General features: G+C 36.6%; 2 protein-coding genes across 3 annotated transcripts; both read right to left on the reverse strand.

Moving 5' to 3' along the window:
* LOC113059707 (cytohesin-2-like) lies at window positions 1-12976 on the reverse strand. Its single transcript, XM_026228250.1, has 12 exons — window positions 12785-12976; window positions 10327-10477; window positions 9982-10048; window positions 7589-7707; window positions 6932-7012; window positions 6694-6806; window positions 6323-6471; window positions 4798-4909; window positions 3078-3154; window positions 2779-2850; window positions 2477-2631; window positions 1-1383 (listed from the first exon to the last, which is right to left on the reverse strand). Exons 1-12 carry the CDS (start codon window positions 12849-12851, stop codon window positions 1296-1298), a joined length of 1251 nt encoding a protein of 416 aa, XP_026084035.1. The 5' UTR covers window positions 12852-12976; the 3' UTR covers window positions 1-1295.
* A 904-nt stretch (window positions 12977-13880) lies between these two features.
* Window positions 13881-18004, reverse strand: LOC113059706 (solute carrier family 52, riboflavin transporter, member 3-B-like). Of its 2 annotated transcripts, XM_026228247.1 has the most exons (4): window positions 17754-18004; window positions 15054-16138; window positions 14844-14967; window positions 14336-14548 (listed from the first exon to the last, which is right to left on the reverse strand). In XM_026228247.1, exons 2-4 carry the CDS (start codon window positions 16082-16084, stop codon window positions 14336-14338), a joined length of 1368 nt encoding a protein of 455 aa, XP_026084032.1. In that variant the 5' UTR covers window positions 16085-16138; window positions 17754-18004. The 2 variants fall into 2 exon arrangements, with proteins under 2 accessions (XP_026084034.1, XP_026084032.1); XM_026228249.1 differs by lacking the exon at window positions 17754-18004 and having other exon boundaries at window positions 13881-14548; window positions 15054-16084.
* Window positions 18005-23313: the final 5309 nt, after the last annotated feature.

Here is a 23313-nt window from a genome sequence, read left to right on the forward strand (position 1 = left end):
TGCAATGCTACATTTCTACAAACCTGATGAAGAAGAATCTCGAATGGACTGTGGGTGAGTACATTTTCAGCAAATACCAAAATCAGTCCTTTAATAACATCTTTTTACATTTTTTATTTTGCTTATGGTAGGAAAAAGTCAGAGAGCGAATCTCACCGAGTCTGTCAAGATCATGAGTCAAATTTCGTTCCAAATTTCAGAAAAATTTAAAATTCGATATCACCCCACCAAACGCCTGTATGCATCCAGGAGGAAATGTGCTGCTTGGTTATGGAAATAATGCCAAATAATAATAAAAATAAATAAATACAAATCAGCATTTTTATGACACAAAATCTGTTCTGTTAGTGTGCGGTATAATCTGGACATGTTTTCGTGAGTTCAGTTGAAACACTAGTGTAAGAACATTCAGAAACAGGGCTGTGGGACTTTTAAGGCTCTTTTCTCAAAGTGAAGGAGCTTATTCGAGGATTCACATGTAATGACGTGCGTTCCTACAGATGTTCTGATGGGTCAGTGGAGGAAAACACAACTGTACACAGGAAGTGACATCACCGGTGGGAATACCATGCGGCCGATACCAACATTAGTGTAAAACGCATATCCTGTTTCACAGATATGCTGAAGTGATATATAACAGGTGAACTCAGTAGCGCTCGATATGTGGTGTGAACACCTTCATTTACATCTTCATTTATAACGTAAAAAAAGTCTGAGATAAATAGCGTCAGTTCAGACGAAATAACATTAAGACAGGCAGCAGAACAGACTCAGTAAATCACCAGCGACTGAACTAACAAAAGCCTCCAGCGTGAAGCAAACGTCCCGCTTGTCTCTGCTAAAGGCTCGTTAGATCCGTCCCTGATGATGAAGATGATGAAGAAGATGAATACACCGATCAGGCTGTTTGGACGTCTACCCTGTTTGTGTAAGAACTTCACAGTGCAACGCTGTAAATAGCAGGAACTGGAGCTGTGAGATGAGGATGGAGAATAATGCAGGTTCAACGTCAGCATAACACAGCGAGAATCTGTACAGACTAGTGTGATCGTGAATAACACTGTGTAGTGTGCAAGTGTAGGAGAAGTGTGGAGATAAGAGCTGCAGTCCAGACCACCGCAATCCAGACCCGAGATGATGTCGTTCTGCTTCCCAAACGACATCCATCTCTCCATGAACCAGATTAACAGACTGATCTGATGAGAGGATGAGAGCCACCTTAATGAAGGATCACTGGTTTCCCAGAGGATGGAGGGAGCGTATGGATGGATGGATTGAGGAGGAGCGGAGGACTTTCAGGGCTGCTCTTCTTTCTTCTTTAGAGAAATGCGTTTCTTCCTGGCTGCAAGCATCTCGTAGAAGGGGTCCACGCTCACAGCGGATCTGAAACAACACACAAGATCATCTCATGTCTATTGTATTGCATGCACACTTCTAATTCCTCTAAATGATCTGCACGATCAAAACCCTGCTGTTAAACCGGTCGCACACAATCAGACACAATGTCTCACTAAAAGTTTTTTTTTTTTTTTTATCAAGTAAAACTTATTTTAGAGTAATTGGTGCATTTGCTTCAGCTGGTGCTCCTCGTGTCAAATCTTGAGTGATTTTGATCAAGTACAGGTCAGAATAAGGTCAGTAATATCTCCAGATGAACTCTTCCTGGACTGAAGCAGCTCAGCTTTACTTGATTCTCCATCAATCATGTTCTAGAGTCTCAAATCTGATCCTCAGGATCTTCTGAGGAGCGTTTACTTGTTCGTCTCTCAATCATCATCATCATCTTGCATTGCATTATATGTTTTCTGATCATTTAAACATTATCTTACGAGAACATAGATATAGATAGATATAGAGTGACAACTCATATTGAAATCATTTTATGTACCGTATTTTTTGGACTATAAGTCGCACCTGAGTATAAGTCGCATCAATCCAAAAAATATGTCATGACGAGGAAAAAAACATAAGTCGCATTTATTTACAGAACCAAGAACCAAGAGAAAATATTACCCTCTGGCGGCTGGAGACGGTAATGTTTTCTATTGGTTCATTTCTCTCGGTTCATGTCAAATTAATTTTGATAAATAAGTCGCAGGACCAGCCAAAAAAAAAGTGACTTATAGTCCGGAAAATACGGTAAGTATCTGCTATGCTCTGCTATTATCTTATTTTTGTCCAATAAAATATCAGCATCTGCACCAGATTTCAAACCTTTAGTATTCTGCTGGTGAGGGACATATTAGAAGACTTGACAGTAGTATTAGTAAGAAGTACACTAGCATATATAATGCGGTTCCTATCAGGAAATGCAAATCTACTGCAGTTATGCAAACATTTGTCAGAGGCTGATAAAAGTTTGGACTGTAGTCAGGTTAAATAAATGTTTCCATTTGCGCCCCTTGTTGTTAACAGTCCTCAGCTCTGTTTCCTCTGAGCTCGTCCTGAACCCGTCCAGCGCTGACGGGTCACTCACTTGATGCTGTGGATCCACTCGTCCTTCTCCTCCGGGGTGGGAGCTGAGATCCGGTACACCATGTGGTTTCCCTCCACCACTCGACCGTCGGCCTCCGTCTTACACGCCTTTATCAGCTGCCCGCGGTTATTAGGGATGTACAGCTCAAAACAGTTCTGCACAGAAACACCATCCTATCACCAGTCTGTCTGTGATACACAGCCCAGCCCTAACGGTCAATAAAGAAACCTGCAGTTGATCTATGAAAAGTGTCCTTTAATTAGCTGTGTTTGACTGTGTAATGAGTATGTCAACAGACTTACTGGCTTTCTGGGATCTTCAACCTCTCGAATGCTCAGGTTCTCTAATGGTATGATGCCTCTGGGCTCCTTATCCTACACACACACACACACACACACACACAGTCACTACAAGTTTATTTATACAGCACATTCCACACACAATGGTAATTCAAAGTGCTTTACATAAAAGGAAGTAAAGTAAATCATGAAAAAAAACGTTAAAAACAGAGAATGATTATGCATAAAATACCGTGCCATCAGTTCTGACGCAGCACAGTGCTCATTCAGCTAAACAGAGGAGTTTTGAGTTCCTGACTTACTGTTGTGTACTCAAAGTAATAGAGGCAGTTATCAGTCAGAATGAACCACCGTCTCTTCCATGTCTTCACACGACCTCCTGAGAAAGAAGATTACACAGATTAGAGGTGTAAAACACACAAGAAATGAATCATCTCCTCTGTGTCAGCCTGCTAAACTACACAGATACAGGAAGACACGTCTACACACGCTTCATTATTAGTGGAGTCTCCTGACTTAAAGAACCAAACTAAATTTATTATCAATTATCCAGATGATGATGTTTGTCATGTTGGATCGACTGAATCAATTGCAATTCCAATTTTTTTTAAAGTATGACCTGTCGATTCCGATTTTTTGCAGATTTCCGATTTTCTTTCCATCCAAAATAAAGTGTTACGTGACTATAAAAAAGATAGAAATGATAACTAAATGAAAATTAGTTGCATTATGTAACAAAACAGATATTATTTCCCACTATGTTTCTTAAATTAATTTTTTTCACTAACTTTGTGTAAAACTGTTATCTTCCAAGACAAAAAAAAGTTTCAACAAACTCTTTCATCTTCTCCGCTGCAGGAAACACAGAAGCTGCATCTGACGTAGCATTAGATGTGTTTACAGACTGTATGAGGAGCTGAGGTGCCATGAATGCATTTACAATGCAACATTTCTAATCCACCAGGAATTTGATAAGATTAAGGTTTTAAATTTTTTTTAATCATACAAATAAGAAATGTTGGGAAAAATGCAATGATAGTTTTAAATATGAAACCAAACCAGTAGGTGGTCAGTAATAATTTAATTAATTAAATAATAATTTAATTTATGCATTTAGCAGACGCTTTTATCCAAAGCGACTTACAGTGCATTCAAGCTATAACTTTTTATCATGTGTTCCCGGGGAATCGAACCCCCAACCTTGCACTTGCTTGCTTGCTAGCGCAGTGCTCTACCAGTTGAGCTACAGGAACACTATATTAAAAAAAATAATTAATTAATAAATTAAAGGCCCGTTCACACCAAGCACAATAACTATAAAGATAACGATAAAGATATAGTTCTAAAAATCGTTCTCAATATTAAAGAATAGCAGAGTCCACACCACAACTATAACGATAAAGGTACAGAGAAACGATATTGTTGGAATCACTTTCAGAACGATTTTTTTTTCCCTGATGAATGATTAAAACATTGCCAACCAATCAGAATCAATCCTGCTGTAATGAGCTCCAGAATTTAAAGCAGCAGATGCGCGTCCACTTAGAATACACAGACAATATCGTCTCTCTCTCTTACAGTCGGCGTTAGTGTGAGTATGAGATGTATGTGATGTTCTAGTGAGAGAGAAACGGATGTACGTACCTCCTGAAGGGTGGACAGCACCAGCATCAGCAGAGAAATCACAGGTCAAGCACAGCAGGAGCCAGAAGAGATGGGAAAAGAGAACGGGGGACGGATCACGGGAAACAGAAACACACAGACACAGGGAGAGGGAAGAAGATTCAAAAGCTTTTAGTGCTTGAGAGGTCACAGAGCTCGCCATGCAGAAAGAAAGCAAATCTCTGAAAGTGCCAAACACATTAGAAGTGATGTTTTGCAAGTTTTTTTTTTTTTTGGGGAAAACAGAGCAAAGCACAGCACTGAAATAACAGAAAAAAATCATGCGACGGCAACGATAGAGACCCCTCCAACAACTTCTGTTACACCGAAACGCTCCTGGCATCCATCAGTGGGACTCACCCAGTTTGAGGAGCCAGCCTTCTCTGTCCGGGTTGAAGAAAGTGTGCGTCAGGTCATTCCCATCATCCTCTGGGATCTTGAAGGGCTCGTTCTTGATGCTGTCATACAGATTCTGAAGAAAACAACAAGAGTGATTATTAAAAAACATTAAATGTGATGCATTATTTTTTTTAAAAGCAAACAAAAAACACTGACTGTGATTTGGGGGAACACAGAGACCTGAGTAAGGCCATTTTAACTGTATTTATGCCCAAATTCAACTTATATTATCATTTTATTTATTTATTTGTTTATTTTTAAGTTTTCTCATATTTTAGTCATTTTTAGAAACGTATACAACTGAACAACAATTTATAAAGTTTAACTTTTTTTTTTGGTCCTGTTTCAAAGGTTTGATTAAACTGCAACAACTGTAACAAACAAATAAAATTAATTCATAAAACTTTAACAATGCAATAATTTACTAACATTTTTACAATAACGGGACCCTATGGAATGCTTTATTTCTCAGACAATATGTGCTGCATTTTCATTTTTCTTGATTGAATACAAATTTATTAACAAAAATGGTAATAAATTTGATTTAAAAAATATTTAATTGCATTTAATTAATATTTGAAAATAAATAACCAAAGAATCTTTTGGTTTTCGCAAAGTGCTGCACAGTTTACAGCGGTGTTGGGTGTAACGTGTCACTACGTAAGTTACTGTAATTAAATTACAAATCCAGTAAAAAAGTCAAGTAAGGGATTACCGTTCATTTTTAGGTAATTTAATTACAGTTACTTCTAAAGTACTTGCGTTACATACTGTAAATAATTTCAGCAGTTCTAAAATCATATTTTATTATTAAAGTTAAAATTGAATGCAGCATCTTTAACCCTCTGTGTGCGGCGCGTTCACTTCCAGGATTTTCTGATAGAGAAAATAACCAAATATACTCATTTATAGATAAGACTGAAATCAATCGAACCTGAAAAGGGTCTTCTTCGATATGTGTTCACTGACAATATCAACATAATGTTCCACGTTTAACTTTCCATTGTCTCTGCTTTAACATTTATAGGTATTTTAACTAAAATTTACGATTTAAATAAGTTACTTATTGAGTAACTAAATTACTTTTCAGACGGAGTAATTAGGAAAGTAATTTAAATACAATATCGATGATGTAATTAGTAATTAATTGCTTTTGGAGTGTAATTTACCCAACAATGGTTTACAGTTCAAATTAAAACATGAAAGAAAAATGGTGGGGTACTTCTCAGTTAAAAAATTAAATTATTATTATTACTTTGAGAGTGTCATAGCAGTCTTTTTGCACTCTAATATTTACAGACACTAGTCCATATCATGATTTGGTTAAAAATATAGACTTACTTTTGATGTATTCATGCAAAATATGCCAGTGACATTCAACAGAAAATTCTATTGTTATGACTGGACTCCGTCTAAGTTTCCCTCATCACTGACATCAGCGGACACGAGAGAAGTAACTGAGTTTCTCATGCGTGTGCACACTCACTCGGAGCAGATCCTCGGGTAGATCTCCTCCGTCGTTGATGCCTCTGTTCATGCTGATGAAGCGCTCCACCGAGGGCTTGTCCCGCACGTTGGGGTTGTGCAGACTGGTGTTCAACATGATGATGGAAAACGACAGCACGTAACAGGTGTCTGCGAGGAGAACACAGAGTTTAAGGACTGAGAGACATGTTGCGTCTAACTCTAGACTGACTCTCCTGAACTCTAGCAGCAACAGGTTTGTGGTCGACAAGCTCTGAATTGTCCTCTGAATTCCACAAGTCGTTAAATCCAGACACACCTTTTTAATTATGACTATACTGTGCAGTGTGCATTTCGGATTAACCCGATGGGAATTATGTATGCATGTCTGACCTGTGCTCTGGAAGACTCCAGGATTGCAGTGACAGTATCTCTGTGCGAAAGCCTCCATCATCCTGTCGATCTTCTGAGCCTCGCCGGGCAAGCGGAAGCTCCACAGGAACTGCCTGTAGTAAACATAAACGTGCGGACACATCAGGAACACAAGCACTGCACAACAACTGCATGAATACTATTCAACAACCATGTTTATTTTTGTACGAAGAAACATCCAGAAAATCTGCTGACTTACCGAAGGGCTTGTACCAAGTTCAGATCCGTGAATTCGTGAAGATCCACAAAAGCTTGCAATACTTTAATATTGAAGTCATCCCTGAAAGAGAGGGAGAGTCATATTTTAACATCTATGTTTTAATATGTTCGGTTCTCAGTGACTGTCTAGCCTTCACTTAACTACACGACTGGCGAGATTAAGTCAAATCAGATTCATTTGTATAGCGCTTTTCACATTATTTCAAAGTAGCTTTACATAAAATCATGATGTTAATGTTTATAATATCTTATATATCTTCATGCATTATAGTTGCATTTAGCAGATTAGCGCTGGGCGATAATATAGTTTACATTTTGCAAGCAAGTGACAACAAGGCTAGTTTTAAATTATTAAAAAATAAATACTGTAATTAGCATGCTGTCACACTGTTTGCAGGGTATGTGTATGTGTCTTTAAATTAATCTCAAATGCACTCCACTTGCCAATTATTTTTTTGAGCATCTGAAATATGGTTTGGATACAGTTTTGTACCTGCTAAGCATATCTCACAACAAAAATATCAAACTGCTTTTGTCACCAATTCGAAACTTATTATTTTTTACACTGTCATTAAAAAAATTAAAAATCTTGATACTTGTAGCATATAAGTGTAACCGAGATAATAATTAACAATACCTTTCACCCAGATAGTCTCCTATTGCAGTTTTATTGAGTCCTTCTCCTTTGTACAGAAACTGGGCAATGTCCTCTGAAGTGTGTCTAAGAAGCTCATTCTCCACTAGGAACACAATGCCCTGTGAAACAGAGGACAAAATGTAGAAAAATTAAGAAAAACAATACTAAAAATAAGATTTAACATAAAAATAAAATAAAAATTGTTAAAGCCTAGTCTTTGTGATAATACAGTCCTTTTACAGAAGCTGAACAGTAGCTCACTGCAGACAGATGGAGGCGCTGGTGCACTCACTTGCTCTTAACATAGTCCCTCATTTCCAGTCATACAGATAAGAGTAATACATCTTTCAAATCTGTAAAGACTATGTTTGTGTGCACTCACAATAACAAACAAAACACTGTGCTTTTGTAAAATAAAGAACTAACAGGATGCACTTTCTGCGTTCTGGGTCTCTGTGAACTTGAGCGTGAAACTCTGAAACTCTATGTGTTTGCCTAACATACATTAAAAATATATCTATAGAAAGTGAAGTGTCTACTTTCAAATGAACCAATTCAAATGGAAAACAGATGATCTCAGATTATGTAATCCGTGTGAAACATGCATACAGGCGCATCACTACTGAGGAGATGACGAGTCAGTGTCAACGACTTCAACAAAGAAAGCACTAGTTTATCAATACATTATTAAAATGTATTAAAATGCGAGCTTTATGTGTACTTGAGCGCTCATTAGGCTAAGTAGGCAATGAAAGGCTTATTATAATGATTTAAATGGTTTATTAATAAACGTGCGATTAGTCAACTAATTCTTCAAATGAAAAACTTTTTAGTCAACCAGAAAAATCCTTAGTTCAGAGCAGCCCTATAAAATATCTTATATAACTTATATACATTTTTATCAAATAAATGCAGGCTTAATGAGCAGAAGAGACTTAAAAAAAGTGTCCTCATTTCTGAGCGGTAGTGTATAGGCTATTAAGAGTGAGCAGTCACGTGCCGATTTGGGTTGATTTGGGAGGGGTCTGAGCCGGTCGGCCATGTCGGTAGGAGACGTTATTGGTTGCCAGGGGCAGTGCCTTGAGAACTTCACAGAGGCGCGACTAAACATTCCAGAGCTCTTTAATTTTTGCGCATTTATTATATCTGTGGGACAGAGACGGATTTTCAAATACGCGAAAGAAAAGGAAGAAAGTAAAGCAATGCAAAAAGATAGTGTAAGTGTTACATAAAAGTGTTCCTTGTGTATCGTGTGAGGTACTGGAGCAGTTTTTAACGCAGCAGTGACTTCCAGGCATGGTAAAACAGTGCAGAATTGCGAGTTAACAACACACGTAAAAAATCGTGAATATGCAAAATGTTATAATAAATTTGATCAAAATAAGAGGTATCATGAAAATCGCATGTTATTGATTATTTAATACTGCTCTGAATAAGCTATTTTACATAACAGATATTTATATATTCTCCACAAGAGAAATAATAACTGAATTTATAAAACTGACCCCATTGAAAAGTTTACAGCTTCTGAGCAGTTAAACTTCCTGCTGTTCTTCAGAAAAATCCTCCAGCTCCTGCACATTCTTTGGTTTTCCAACATCTTCTGCACATTGAACCCTTTCCAGCAGTGACTGTATGATTTTGAGATCCATCTTTTCACATGGGGGACTCATACATAACTATTATATAAGGTAAAAACGTTTACTGATGCTCAAGGCAACACAATGCATTAAGAGTCGGGGGGTGTAATCTTTTTGAATTGGATGATCAGGGTAAATTTTACTTATTTCGTCTTCTGGGAAACATTTAAGTATTTATGTAGCTTCTTAAAATATGATCTTTAAACAAAATAAGATTTTTTTTTTTAATTTGTTCAAAAGTTTTCAATGTATTGTGTGGCCTTCTTGGGTATAAGTAAACATTTCCACCTTTTGTAATAGCGGTGTATGAATCCCCCTGGGGGAGTGTCCTCCGTGTGAAGAGATGGATCTCAAAATCATACAGTCACTGCTGGAAAGGGTTCAAATGTGCAGAAGATGCTGGAAAAGCAAAGAATGTGCAGGAGCTGGAGGATTTTTCTGAAGAACAGCAGGAAGTTTAACTGCTCAGTTACTCATGAACAGCTATCACAACACAGAAAAACAGTTGTGGATCATTCAGGAAACAACAGATTACTATGATTCAAGGGTATGTAAACTTATGAACTAGGTTATTTTTTTATGAATTCGTTTATTATAACCATCTGTTATGTGAAATGATAAACGTTTGCATATTCTGCAAGGGGTATGTAACATTATGAGCACTGTATAACTGTATATTAAAATGCAACCCTGTGATATTATTGCTGGTAAACAATGGCTCAATTTTTTTTTTTTTTTTACAGGACGGCCTACCTTTTTCGGGTCCATGTTGAATTTCTTCCTGCCCATGGCCACATGCCGACTCTTCTGTAATGTTTTACTACAAAAATAAAAAAAACAGAGAGGAGATCAATACCGTTTTCACGTTTGAGGGGTGAAGTACAAGGCCTGTCTTTGAGTGTTCTACAAACCTACAGCATGCAGAGTTCAAGTTCATGTCAACGACTGCACTGTACACACAGCAACTGAGAGATAACATCTGTGTGCTTTCATTTGAGTGTTATCTCTCAGAGAAGGCAAATTGAAGAACCAAATAAAGCAAACACTGGAGCAACAACGACCAGCAGCACAAACCGGTTCCCATCACGTGAGACTGACCTGCCGTCCGTGCTGCTCTCCAGCCCCTCCACCTCTATGATGGCTTCCCTCAGCTCCTCCTTCAGCCGCTGGATCTCCAGAAGCAGCGCTCCCTTCCTGCGCCGGATCTCCTCCAGCTCGGAGCGCTCCTCCGGGCTCAGGTCCGCTGGGACTGTGGAGGGACAGAAAGGGCGATGAAATGAGGACACAGTCTGCACAGGCTTTTCATTCCGTTCCTATTCACTATACATCCAGGCCTCTTTCACACAAATCCACAGTTTTCCTGCTGCGCCTGACATTCCTTAATTGCTGGCCTGTGTCTAATATCATTCACTTTATGATGTGAGATGGAAATGCAAACATGATTCGGGCCAGCACACATGGGCAGGGACTGTTTGCATACTGGAGACGTTTATATTGAGGATATCTGTGGACTAACGGACGTCTGTTACGACACCAGCTGGTGTTTGGAGGGTTTAAAGAGAGCAAGCCGGGACAGAACAGAGCCAAACCCACAGCGGCTCAGAAAGCAGCGCCTGCAGGCAGAGACACATACTCTGACGCTCCCCGCAAAACAACATTTTCACAACCTTCAGCTCAAATCCTCAAGCTAATCGCTTAAAATAAAAAATGACACCATCGGCTTCTGCTTTCTGAACTGAGTCGGTGATATACAGCACAATGGGATGTAAAGTCTGAGATCGCTAATGAAAATGCTTCTGCTTTGCATTTTTCAACTTATTATACAATTAATTTCCATTGCACTTTAAATTAGCAGAATGACAATTGTGTTATATTTGGATGACAGAACCAAAAGTACCAACTCACATCAATCCCTTTCCTCCAAACTCCACTTCAAGTATTTTAATTAAAAAATGTGTAATAGTAGTAATAGTATATGATTTATTTAATGCCATGTCATTATCTTAGGCTATTTTCATGGCAAATGTTTTTATATATATATTTATATTATTTATTTAATTATTCATATACAATACAATTTATAAATACAATAAAAACCATCAAACAAACAAGATATACTACACAAGATTTATTACATTAACATATGATAAAAATTCTAAAACTTTTTCTAGCAAACTTATACTAAATGACTATTTTTTTCACTTCATACATCTACAAACACACATTAAAATATGGACAGTCCAATAAAACATGGTTTGACACAAAGGGGAATCTCGCAGAACATCATCACCTTTCAGCCATAATGTGCTAAATCCCACCAGATCAAATCTCATTTTAATTCTGGATGTACTTTATGTAATTTATTATTTGTATAAAAAGGTACAAAATAAGCATTTTTTAATTCTAAAACAGCAGTTACAAAAATGTTTAAAGTCATTGAGTTAAATAAAAAAAAGTGCCAATTCGAATTACATCAGTTTCATGGTATTTGAACCTATTTTTCTTTCATCTACAAATCCTAATTTTGCACTAATACTGAAAAAAAAAAAATTATCTTGCTTTTCTTTTTGTTTAAAATAATAGTAAAAATAACCATCCAAAAATACCATGAATCCCTTGTTTCAAACTCCCCTGATCCTGCTTCAAGTGTTTTCATTTCAAAAGATTCAAAATAGGAAACATTTTATTCTAAAACAGCAGTTTCGAAACATTTTAAACAATTATGAAAATAGGTTAACAATTACAAAAAAAAAAACAAAAAAAAAAACCTGATGATAGATGTTTTGTTTTTCAACTGCAAATTCGAAATTTGTACATATATGCTAATGCTTTAAAAATCTTTTTTTGATGGTCATTGTTATAATATTTCATAATGTTCATAATGAGATGATCTTGAGCTTCACCTTGAGCTTCAACAGAAGACAATCTCCAAGACAGATACTCACAGATCAATTACATATTTACTTCCATCCAAATGATGGGTTCAGCACAATCTGCCTTTGTTATTTAAACCCCAGGTTTTGAATGTGGCCTCTGTGGACATTTTTATAAACCTATCTCCAGGATCTTCCAGGAAGGTATGAAGTGTGCAGGCAGATGATGACGACAGATGACGAGAACAATTGAGTTTAGAATTCACTTAAAATTAAGTTATGACAAGATCAGGCTGAATCTGTATATGGTTTCCCTAAAAATAAACAACTACTGAAACATCCGAGAATGACACCCAAAACATATGTGATGAACAGCTGAAAAATAAAGGCTTCTAAGAAACTATGAAACACACCATGTTAGCATTAATTTATTCAGCCTCTGATAAACCCAACAGACACAATACAGATGTAAACAACCGAAGGAGGCCAAACATGAATGAACCCAGAACAATGACTGCTGATGATAGGCTGAATTATGTCCTGCAGCTGCACAAACCATAGATGTGACAACAAACGGCTGACATTAGCGTTTAAACCTTTAAAATATCCAAAGCATCCTTCTACATGACGCCTTCCCAGAGCTCAAGAGAACAAGGAAAGTCGAAACACAACGCTTCACTTACTGTAGTCCACATCATCCATTTTGGGGGCTTTGCTTTTAGGCATATATGTGTCGGAATCGAGTGTCATTCAATAACCGAGAGATAAGGATATATAAAAATATACCCCACAAACGAAAAGGAAATAAATAAATAACTAGGCGGAGGAGCGAAAGGACTCAGACAAAGGAGGAGTCGAGAGCGGAAGTTGCGCCTCAGCCAGTAGAATTGACGAGCCGGAACGGCGGCCATCTTGGTAAGGGAAGAGTATTCTGTTTACTTCGGGGCAATTTTTAAATGTTATGTAATAGTGTAATTTATTGTTTACTAGTACCTACTCAGTACGCAGTAGTCGTAGAAAATTAGTAGTTTTCCCTTTAACATTTGTAACTCAGTGACGATGATGTTACAACCAAATAACAGTAGGATGAAAACATGGACATCTATTTAAAATTGAACATGAATTTATTTTCTTCCCCAAGTCCTCTATTTATACTGGTAGGCCTGCTTATGTAGTTAGTACTTGTAATTATTATATGTGTATAGGCCTATAATAAAAATTAATAAATAAATCAAATGTTCTCATTATATATATATATATATATATATATATATATATATATATATATATAAAACCATTATGTGTGCTGAAATAGTAGTATGAAAGAATACAAACTGTCCTAAAATAAGTTTATTATACAAGGTATAATTAGCTGGTCTACCTATAATTATACATTTTTTGGGGTGGATTATTTAGCCAGTTGATTTGTGTTTGTGTTTTACTTAATGCACATAAATAAGAGGAAGAAGTACAAGATTCAAGCTTTCTTTCTCATTTTAACACCTCAGGGAGTTTTTGGGCCACTATCGCCAATGGCATGCTCACTTGGGTTTTCAGCCTTACTAAAGCTAATTTCTAAAAATGTGTTGAATAAAAATAACTATATCAAGAGTCTGATGACTTATGGAAATGGAAATTATGTCACATTTGCTGATATGCTGTATAAAGTGATCCCATTTTCCCATTGTGACCACCTTTATGATGGAGTTCGATGAGTTAATGTGATAGACTTATATTAATCAACTAGATGTTAATAGAAATCACCACGACACAGCTTTATTCTTAGAGAACAAATATTTATTTTTTACCAAATCAAAGGAACAGGAATAGGATTGGCAAGGCTTATATAAAAGCATAAATATTTTCAAATTCTTTTAAAAAACATGACCTCATGCTTTAGCAACAGTTCAGTACGATAACAAAAACACTACATATTAAGTATAAACATTGAACTATAACAAAAATGTCATAATTGACAAGTTACACTGTAACTATAAGGCAGTGCCAGATTTTACAGAAGGTTATAATGCTAGTTTTGTCATGATGTAACAGTACTAAGAACTATATGACAAAATAGTTGTTGGAACAATACAGTAGCTGAGATTTGGATTGTATGTAAATGTGGGGGGAAAAATATATATTTATAACGGAAAAATGTGCTTGGTCTTACCTCTGTGTATTATTCAGCCTTGTTCGCTAACATATTAGTGTTTTGCTCTGAATAATGATCGCTTTTATTTATGGCACTTGGTATTACAGGGATCTCCTGACTGGAAAAGTCTATAAACACTAACCAAAGGGAACATAGACAGGGCACCTAACATAGAGCCCAGCTGCACCACAGCTCCACACCACACGAGAGCGCTGTGGCCTTCATCTCGCAGGATCACTCCAATAATCACCTTCACATAGGACAAAGTCAGGACAAATATGACCCAGGTTATGACCTAAAGATAAAGGGAGAAAGAGCACATGGAGATTATGTGAGTTTTGTTGCCATCCCAAACATTTTTAAAAGAACCATTTTGAACTGCATTTTAAACCTTTTTTCACTTTAAAGAACCTTTTGTACAGTTTAAACATTTCATGGAACGTCAACGGTTCTTCATTGAACCAGTTACTCCCAAATAAAGAACCTTAATTATTAAGAATATAAATTGCAGTGCAAGTAAATTTACTTTACATATACTTGTAAAATATGGAACAGCTCAGACCAATAGAAAGCATGTGTGTAAGTCTTACGATGAGTGCTGGTCCTAGGTCATGATTGACCAGCAGAGGGCAAGGGCTCAGTGCTGCCATGGCCATTATATATGCTCCAAACCCTGTGCCGGTCACTGTCAGAACCCCCATCAGCACCAGAGACCTTCGAAATGATTTAAGAAAGCACGTTAGCCAAATGCAAATCAGACATGGAATAGTTGCATGAATATAGCGCATCCTTGTTCTCACCTTATTGGCACAAACATGGCAATGAAACAAGCCACTGGATTGGCTACTGAAGACAATGTGGCTGCAAGATGATAGGCCTGATTTCCATACGGCAAACAGGAGTAAGCCTGGACCGAGGGCAGGACTGCATTGGTCAGTGCATTTACCCAGGCCAGAACTACAAATATGAAGGCCAGCTCAGTTCTGCTGTAGGTTCCTTTCCCAAATGAACTGTGTTGTTTTATCACAGGGCTTTCTGGGAAATCCAACATGGGCCTTTGTTCTGGAGTTTCATTATTTGGGGCTTGGCTCATATCAATCTTCTCCACCCTCTGAGAATCATCAATATAGCCTTTGCTCTTGTGTTCCCTTGCCACTGCTGGGTGGAAGTTGAGTAACAAGAAAGCGCCCAGACACACCATCATCATCGCACTGAGGAACAGGAAGAAACCCTGAGCGGAGAAGTTGGCCGGTTGGTAGTGTGCCTGCAGTTCTCCATCGAAGCCCCAGGATGAGTTCCCCATGCTAAAGTTCGCATTTACACTTGCATTTTTGCAGTGGACCACCCCTACACCTTGGATAAGAGCCACCAGTGCTGGGACCAGGCCACTTAGACCCTCTCCAATGAAGTAGGTGGTGAGATACCGAGGCTGCAGACGCATCATGAAGGGTAGAAAGGTGACGGATGAGGTGCAGTCTACCACAGACAGCAGGAAGCTGAGGGACAGTAAGGCAGCACTGTGTTCGCCTCCTCCAATAGTAAGTCTGAGGTTCCAGAGGAATGCCATGAGGAAGGTGGCCACCACACCAACCGTTACGATTGTGTAGATAACGGGCCGCTCGTCCAGCACGCCCGGTCTGAAGCGGTGCATTAGCGTGATGAAGAGAGGCCCGATGTTAGCCATCTGGATAATGATTGTGAGGTAGGAGGGCAGGAACCAACCCTCAGGAATGGAGGGGACGATCAGAGGTAGCTCCACCCACATCCCATTAATGGCCACCCATGATCCGATGCCAAAAAGGCAGGCCAACACGTGTGTGAGCAGTGACATGATGAAGGCACTGAGGTCCACACGTCAAAAAGGCAACTGGTTTTTATAGGTTATCTGGAAGATGGAAGCACAGGAGAACTAATTAGTTTTACAATAGACTTTGAATTTCTTTGACTTTAAAGTGCTGTTTTGCTGTCATAAAAGAGCACCGACACTACTTTAACATTGTACTGTGCATAACAGATAAGAGAATATTATTTGGTTGAATTACTCAGGATTTCCGGGAGACATGTGTGTCATGTTCTTTAACGTTCTGCCTGGAAACAAAGATACTGTGATGCCAAACCTCCTCATGAAAGAAGAGAGCTGTTGTGTTTACTGTAACTGTATTTTTTAGGATCAACTAAATGATGGATTTTCAAAAGTATGTGAAATATTTAAAGTCTGCGGCATATAATCTTTAACATACGTCCAAGAGTTTTACACTGCAGTCTGTTATTGTGGGGACATTTCCTTGCCCCTAAACATGATGCGGCACAAAATAAACCGTAATTTGAAGCGTTTCCACCGCAGGAACTTTACCCAGGAACTAGGGACTTTGGCCTGGTACTTGGTGTGTTTCCACCGCAGGAACCAGGAACTAAATAAAGTTCCGGGTAAAAAAAAATGCCCCTCAGAAAGTCCCTGCTGGCGAGGTGGTACTTTTTCAAAGTTCCGGAACTTTCGGGGGCGGGATTTGGGGCGCTAAACATCCTGATTGGTTGAGTTCATGCAGCATTGGTTGAGTTCAACCACCATTTATTCGGATCATTTTCAAAATATTACTGTTATTGTTTCATGAAATGTAATTTTAAAAGTATTCCAGGGGGGAATGTAGTTGTTTAAAACTCAAATCTGTGGTTTATTTATAAAGACATTGCCTATTTAAATATGTGTTTCGCCGATCTCGTAGACGGTGAGCTCCACTCGATCAGCGGGAGCTCAGTCCTCATGTGTCCCACGAGAGCAGCCTCACCTGGGATAGACCTTCTGATATGTGCCGCTGGCTCTGATGTCTCTTTAGTGGTTAAACATAAAATATAATTCATTTTGGGTAAATCTAACAGGTTATCTTTGGTCTGTATTCAATTTATCTATATGTTGGACTGTCCTTTCAAAGCAGCCAAGGTCCCCAGACCTTCAGCCATTAGTCTACATGAGACTAACACAATGCTATTGTGGTTTCAAGGTGTTTCTAAGCAATTGCTAGGTTGTTTTTAGTGGTAGATAGTGTTAGTTATAATTTTATTTACTTCCCTTTAGTGAGTCACATTTTCACTGCTATTGAATTCTTGCAGTTCTCTATTATATTTTCTGGGTTTGGTAATTTTTGAAAATCCACTCTGAATCAGAGATGTCACATGACCTTTCCCATTCAAATCTACAGTACTAAAAACAAACCGATTACACATAAACTCACCAGACTTAATACTACACCAACAATTCCAGTAATTACCGCTGTATACACTCCCTGATCATGTTCCTTGTTTTATAACATAACCATTTCCTTCAGCCTGATTAATTCAGCCCATTCACAATAACCAGTTTGTGCTCATACCAATGGCTAACAACTCTTCCGTGCCCTTCAATCTCCTTTGGCTCTTTGGTTTACAGAACACCACTTCTAGTGCATTAAACTGGATAATCTTACAAACACACACACACACACACACACACACACACATCCCACCTGATTGTCCTGAGGTTTCAGTACATTCTGACAGCCGGTTCATCAGCCTTCAGTATGTGAGTTTGAGCCCTGTTTTTCTTGCTCTTTATGTTCCTGTTCGTTCTAAAATTCACCGGATGGTAATGAGAGCACACAGGCGCGAGCTGTGAGAAGCAGGGGTCCTTTATCGCAGTGGGCTAACATTCAAAACCATGTGCTCGGCTTTCCCGGCGAAGGGTGAACAGAGAAAGCAAGAGTAAGCATGACGCAGTAACCCCTCCCTCTCTCTCTCTCTCTCTCTCTCTCTCTCTCCCTCCCTCCCTCTCTCTCTCTCTCTCTCTCTCTCTCTCTCTCTCTCTCTCTCTCTCTCTCTCTCTCTGTCTCTCTCTCTCTCTCTCTCTCTCTCTCTGTCTCTCTCTCTGTCTCTCTCTCCCTCCCTCCCTCTCTCTCTCTCTCTCTCTCTCTCTCTCTGTCTCGCTCTCTCTCTCTCTCCTAGCAAGCTTGACATTGAGCTGAAGCAGGAAGTGTATCTTATTACTTGACTGAGGCTGAAGCAGCTGACATTGAAATGATCCTTTAACTCTCAATGTAAACTCTGGCAACAATAACACCCTGATCTGGTAACTCCCATTACTTTCCTGCAGAGACCTATACTTGACAATAGTTACAAATATAATTTTATTTATTTATGTCTATTTACTTAATATGTGTTAAACAACATACAAATGCAGCTCACAGTTTAATATTTATCATAACAGTTTTGGGAGGAACACATTTAATGACGGAGTTGGGACTTTTTTTTTACATTGTGTTGACTGAGAAAACAGTCAAATTATCCTGAATTAACCCTATAATTAAAGTCTCTCAGTATGATAAAGTCACACAATCTTTGGGAAAAAGTGTGTTTAACTGTGTTGAATGTGCAATTGTATTGTGCTTCAAATCTTAAAAATACATTTAAAAAGCTGTATTAGCAGACTAAATAATATTAATGAAATAAAAGGCTACTTGAGTGAACTGAACTGTTTCTTAACACATCTGAGTAGACTTTAAAAAGTGCACTTTGTAATAGTATTAAATTAAAAGTTTAGTTTGAAGTACATTTTAAAATAATAATGATTTTTGTCATGTTTTAAAGAACATAACATAAAGACTAACATACTAATGCACATGTACAGTAGGCTTACTTGATTATAATTTTAACTGTCACTTGATATATTGAAAATTAATATATATTTTAAAAAAGTACTAAATTACAACTTTACAAATGTGTTATTACAAATGTACTACGCATAACATGCAAGTTTCAACAGAAATTACTTTAAAGTATATTTGGGTTTATTATAAATGTTTGTCAGTACATTTATAATACAGTTCAAACATATTTCAATAAAAGTACAATAAAAGTAATTTTGAAAATGCATATAATTATGTACTGTACTTACATCCTAATTAAGAGAACCAGAACGCACTATTTGCATTTAATATAAAATTAAACTTAAAATTATTAAGTTTTAATAAAAATAATTATTAATAAAATTTTAACTTAAATAAAACATTTGTACTTAATTGCAGTTAATTAATGGCTAAACATCTATGAGAGGTAAATGAATTAAAAAAATAATAATAATGTATTATATTTTCACAGAATCCATTTCAAAATCTTCTCAATAAACCTGAATATTTCGTTCATACTGTACATCTCTCATCCTGTATCATCTGTTGCTTTCATTACAAAAATAAACAACTAACTGTACACACAAGTGCTCATTAAATTACTTTTAAAGTAGTCTTTAATTATTTATTGTAGTCACAATAGCATGTTGATGACAGTGGCTCTGTCATTCACCACCTGTTACTCAACTCATGTGTTACGTGAGGCTTTTTAAAAATCTTTCTTTCAAATGGGTTTTGTGTCCTCTAAACACAACACTCTTATTGTATTATGTTGACTCTCACTCTATTATTACCAAAATCAAAATGTGCAAGCTTAATGAGATCCTGAAAGCCTTTACTGTCACACATTGGGAACCTACACACATGTGAAGCACATTCATGAATTATTTACAAACTCTGAGAAACAACTGTTATTTGAAAAAGAAAATTACATGGGGCAAAGGTTTGTAGAGCCATTGTTACACTGGAACTGCTCTGATCACTGATTTGGGCTCCATTACTCCTGAGGATTTCTAATAAATGCAAGCATTCTTTGAGGGATAATTCAGTTTAATTCAAGTATTACACTTTTTTTTTCTCCACTTATTTTATTTATTGTCCTTATTCTCATGTTATTCTCAATTGTTAGATAAAAATAGTGCCCCAAATGAATAAATGTGAAGGTTCACTGTAGACCACATATAAAAGGTTATTTAATATAAATGACTTTTTTTCAGTAACCCACATTTTCAGACACTTTCAGACACATTTTATGCTGTATTAAGTATAATCAAAGGAGATCAATATTCCTCTGAACAGAGTAATTTTGCATGATGCTGCATCCAGCATCTAATAGGACACCGTTTAAATCCCAATTGTGTTTTACTGTTTGTTTGTTTGTTTGTTTTTTGCTCAGCAAACTATAAATGTAACATTATTTAATTCACCAACATCTAGCTGTCATTTGTAATGATAATAATAATGTCTCTACTGTTGAGACATGCTGTAAATATTACAATTTATGCATCTGGCAAATTATATTAAACAAAAGAGTTTAAATGAATTTAATGTATAAATCACAAAATCTGAGTGTTTAAGAAAGATGGCAGCAATCGTTTCATAGCTGCATGCACCAGCCGAGCAGCTGCCATTGAAATGAACAGGAATCCTAACAGATAACTTAAAAGTGCATCTTTAACACATTAGTGATCCAAAAGCAGTGCTTTCATATACTGTTGGTTCACACATTCTGATGTAATATTCAAGACAAATGTAAGTTCATTTAGTGCATTTTCACACATGATTGCTGACCTAAACATCTTAATTTTTAAAGTTTTTGTAAATGACGTTCTCTAGATTTGTCTGAATAATTACAAATAACTGAATAAACATAATAACATAACTAAGCACATTGTTTCTCGGTACGAAGTATCCGGCAATATGCCAGACACATTCTCAGAATTTTCTAGCAACACTAATGTAAATCTTGTCAGACTTGCTGAAGGAATCTGAAATCCTCCCATCATTGTTTTCATCATGCTTGTTTACTCACCTGGTGTGTTCTTCAGGGTAATCGATGTTGACAGCCAGCGCTCTGGATGTAAGACTTTAAGAGATGACAAGTACAGCAGCTCAGACAGGACGAAGTGTCGATCTTCTCCATGAGGAGGCGTCCACAACGACCACAGAAAAGTTTAGCTGAAGGGAATAGTTCACTCAATATGAAGCTCATCATTTACTCCCTTCATGTCGTCCCAAACACACATGACTCTTAAAGCAAACCTTTTAATACAACAGATCATAGTTAGCATGTCTATCAAGCTCCAAAGTGAAAAAGAAAAACACACCGCTTATGAAAAAGAGCACTTGTTGAGGAAATAATATACTTATATGGATTTATGTTTTAAGAAACTAATCACATGTTATTTACAATTAAGTGAAAATGAATCATAGCTTAAATTTATATCAAAACAGCTGAACTTAAGAGTGATTCTTGACCAACTTAAGTAGGACTTAAGTACATCTTTATATGTCATTTCATAATTACCTCTATTGTTCATTGATATGCTTAAGTGTTATTGTCAAATAGCATTCATGATAGACTAAAATATACTTTCTACTGAAACTTGTATGTATTTAAATATATTTGTAATGACACGCTTGGAAAGAAGAAGTTGTAATTTAGTGCATATATTATTGAATAAAGGTAAAAATTATAATCAAGTACTTCATGTGCTTTAGTTTGTTAGTCAACACATCAAAATAAGTGTATTCTTTAAAACATGACAAAATATATATATTTTTTAATTTTGAAATCATTGCAATTTTTTTTTTTTTAAGTTAAGTAACAAGTGGCTATTCTTTACACAGAGCTATCACATGTCAGGAAGACAGGGATCTACTCATATGATATTTGAATGTTGTTTTTGGAGCCTGATTAAAACGTGGTCGCTCTAAACTGTCTTCGTATGGAAAGTTTGTTAGATTAACATTTTTAGATGTTTCTCTTTCACGGTTTTATGCACTGCATGTTGTCAAATAAATTTCTGTGAATGATTTCTTTGAAAAGTTCTCTGACACTGATGTGTTCTGGCTCTGAACAACAGCTCCACAGTCACTTGTTAAGATCTGCTCCTCCAAGGCCTCGCAGTGAGAGCTGTCAGTGTTTATAATATCCTGGAGCAGTCGTAGTTTGTAATCACACAAAGAATGTTGAGGCTAGAGAAGATCATTTCAGAAGAAACAATTCCCAAAAAACCTAAAACAGTCCAGTGTGAGACACAGCAGTATGAGCACATATCATGAGCAACTTGTGTAAGTTTTACAATACCATTTTGTAAAAATATCCTGCCAGAAAAAAATATCTAGAAAAAAGAAAACAACTGGTAGCTGTGTAAACAAAACTTTACATTTGACAGTTTAAAATGGTAATTATGGAGTTATCAAGGCAACACTTATTATTAAAATCAGTTTTTACCTTTATAAAACAAAAAAAGGATTAGAGTTATCAAGGCAAAACTTATTAAAATCAGTTTTTACCTTTATAAAACAAAAAAAGGATTAGAGTTATCAAGGCAAAACTTATTAAAATCAGTTTTTACCTTTATAAAACAAAAAAAGGATTAGAGTTATCAAGGCAAAACTTATTAAAATCAGTTTTTACCTTTATAAAACAAAAAAAGGATTAGAGTTATCAAGGCAAAACTTATTAAAATCAGTTTTTACCTTTATAAAACTGACAATTATCTTAAAGAAACACAGGTTGCCAAGAGCAAAACACACGATTAATCAAAACTCATTACAAGTAGTTTTTCCAAAAGCTGAGGTAAAAACTAACATATAGAAGGGGCAAACAGACAAAATATTTAAAAACTCTAAAATAATGCAATGAACATTAATTTAACAAGACATAACACAAAACCCTAATGCACATATCTGATAACGTATAATTAAGGAACAGTCATTTTAATAAAAACCATTAAATGTGTTTTTTTTTTCTCTTTAAAATTAAAAGATGGCTTCCAAAAACACATTTAATGTAATTTTAGAGTAAAATTGTAGGTCTTACAAATTTTCACCATACATGTATATATACAGGTGCTGGTCATATAATTAGAATATCATCAAAAAGTTAATTTATTTCACTAATTTCATTCATAAAGTGAAACATGTATATTATATTAATTCATTACACACAGACTGATATATTTCAAATGTTTATTTCTTTTAATTTTGATGTTTATAACTGACAACTAAGGATATCCCAAATTCAATATCTCAGAAAATTAGCATATTGTGAAAAGGTTCAATATTGAAGACAACTGGTGAATCAGCTAATTAACTCAAAACACCTGCAAATGCCTTTAAATGGTCTCTCAGTCTAGTTCTGTATACTACACAATCATGAGGAAGACTGCTGACTTGA

This window comes from Carassius auratus, chromosome 41 (genome assembly GCF_003368295.1).
Source record: "Carassius auratus strain Wakin chromosome 41, ASM336829v1, whole genome shotgun sequence".
Taxonomy (NCBI): Eukaryota; Metazoa; Chordata; class Actinopteri; order Cypriniformes; family Cyprinidae; genus Carassius; species Carassius auratus.

Bases quoted from the DNA above. Each gene is read 5' to 3' on its own strand.
- LOC113059707 (XM_026228250.1), bottom strand. From the start codon at position 12,851: ATGACACTCGATTCCGACACATATATGCCTAAAAGCAAAGCCCCCAAA. The intron at 10,049-10,326 runs GTCAGTCTCACG...TTATTTTTGTAG, and splicing joins GAGAGCAGCACGGACGGCAG to TAAAACATTACAGAAGAGTC. The intron at 1,384-2,476 runs GTGAGTGACCCG...GTGTTGTTTCAG, and splicing joins GAGTGGATCCACAGCATCAA to ATCCGCTGTGAGCGTGGACC.
- LOC113059706 (XM_026228249.1), bottom strand. From the start codon at position 16,084: ATGTCACTGCTCACACACGTGTTGGCCTGCCTTTTTGGCATCGGATCA. The intron at 14,968-15,053 runs GTGAGAACAAGG...ATCATTTCGAAG, and splicing joins GCCATGTTTGTGCCAATAAG to GTCTCTGGTGCTGATGGGGG. The intron at 14,549-14,843 runs GTAAGACTTACA...CTTTATCTTTAG, and splicing joins ACCTAGGACCAGCACTCATC to GTCATAACCTGGGTCATATT.